Here is a 1,721-nt window from a genome sequence, read left to right as displayed (position 1 = left end):
CACATTCTCTCATTTTGTTTTTCCTTTTACAGTACAGCTGAAATGTCTTCTTGATAAACAGTTTGTAAACATGGTAATCAAACGGACTCATTTGTTCAGAAGGCTGTTGGTGCAGTCTTCTCGCCTCATCTTTGGCGTGTCCAGTCAAGGGGGACTAGGGCAAGAGGGTCAAAGGTCAAATAAGAAACACAAGCAGGCCAAATGCCAATTCTCTGAACAAACCTCCTCTCCTTCAATAGTAAATGAGAAATGATTGGAGAAACTGTTCAGCTTTGCATTGAGGAGTGCCTGTTGTGGGTTTGGAGGGCAGAGAGGGTGTTCATGAGAATTGGTATAGAAACTTCTGCTGGGTCATGGTAAGTTCTCCATATCCCATCTTGGCCAAATCTTTCACACAACTAGTTAACACACTCAAACATGCTTAAATTTGCTGCAACGGCAAACAAATCCAACTGCACACAACAAAAAAGTCACTCCATGACTCTGTTCCAAAACCAAGTGAGCAGTCTAGAGTTTAGTGTTAGCACAGAGAGCATAAAAATATTTACACAAACAAAATACACATGCAAATACTGGATAAAAAAAGCATTTTCAATTTGATTTAACGGGTTTTATTGATACATTTTGATAAATTGAAATTGATCATTAATACTTCTAGCATTTTATTTAAAAATTTTTATAGATTATTTTAGACATATACTACTGTTCAAAGTTCTAGGGTCAGCAAGATTTTTTTTTTAAGGAGATTAATACTTTTATTTTACAAGAAAGCATTACATTGACAAAAGTGACCATCAAGTCATTTATTTATGTCTGAAGAATCATGTGACATTGAAGACTGGAGTAACGGCTGCTGAAAATTCATCGTTGCCATCAGAGGAATACATTACACTTTAAAATATATTCAAACAAAAACAAAGTTATTTTAAATTGTATCTATATTTCACAATATTACGGTTTTTACTGTATTTCTGACTAAATAAACGCAGCTTCGTTGAGCATAAGAGACTTCTTTCAAATAGATTTAAAAATCTTACTGACCCCAAACTGATAAATGTCTGATATTAAAATTCTATTTTGTTTCAATAAATATGCTACAAGTGAATTTAGACATCACAACATAATAATGTACTGTATAAAAATGGATAACATTTAGCATTTGATAACATTTATGTTATCACATTACTAACTGTAAGTATTACCTTAGTGTGTATTATACATCAGCAAATAATCTAAATGCTGCCAAAGTGGGTGGATTAGGAGGTTTTGGAACAGAGCCCCTATGTAAGCAGTTACCCTGTTTCAACCCTACACATGCTCCTCAGAAATTAAACGTATGTTCATAATCTACGTCATCCACGTCATCCAGAGCCCAGTGCCAGTCCTGAAGCTCCGAATCCAGAGGCCTGCAGGTGGAGGAGAAAGCATTCAGCCAAGCCTTCACCAACCTCGTCTCAGTAAGGTCTGGAGGTAGTTCGCTAAGGTGAAGCTACACCTTGGCACCTAAGAGGTAATTACTATAACAGAGCTAAACCTTAAAAATAAGATCGGCCACTGCTTAATGTCTGCTGAAGCTTTAAAGGCCGCACATCTGTATGCATCTTGACTTTGGTGCTAAATGTGCAATCAATTTGAAGATACAGAGCTCTTTGTGAGAAGTTTTAAATCTTTTGACACATACTTTTAGTATTTAGCCTTTAAATTCAGTGTTATTAGTCACA

At 35.9% G+C, this 1,721-nt stretch overlaps 1 protein-coding gene across 1 annotated transcript in view; it reads right to left on the bottom strand.

Moving 5' to 3' along the window:
• Window positions 1–1,124: 1,124 nt before the first annotated feature.
• The window catches only part of LOC107577725 (rho-associated protein kinase 2-like), a gene marked incomplete at its 5' end in the record, with an annotated part of 4,699 nt that continues 4,102 nt past the window's right edge, over window positions 1,125–1,721 (bottom strand). Inside the window, one exon of the mRNA XM_016263767.1 lies at window positions 1,125–1,406. Coding sequence (XP_016119253.1) covers window positions 1,322–1,406 — 85 coding nt within the window. The remainder of the gene's footprint in view (window positions 1,407–1,721) is intronic.

The sequence above is a fragment of the Sinocyclocheilus grahami genome, unplaced genomic scaffold (assembly GCF_001515645.1).
Source record: "Sinocyclocheilus grahami isolate Dianchi unplaced genomic scaffold, SAMN03320097.WGS_v1.1 scaffold7001.1, whole genome shotgun sequence".
Classification (NCBI taxonomy): Eukaryota; Metazoa; Chordata; class Actinopteri; order Cypriniformes; family Cyprinidae; genus Sinocyclocheilus; species Sinocyclocheilus grahami.
This window is presented reverse-complemented; position numbering and strand designations above follow the sequence as displayed.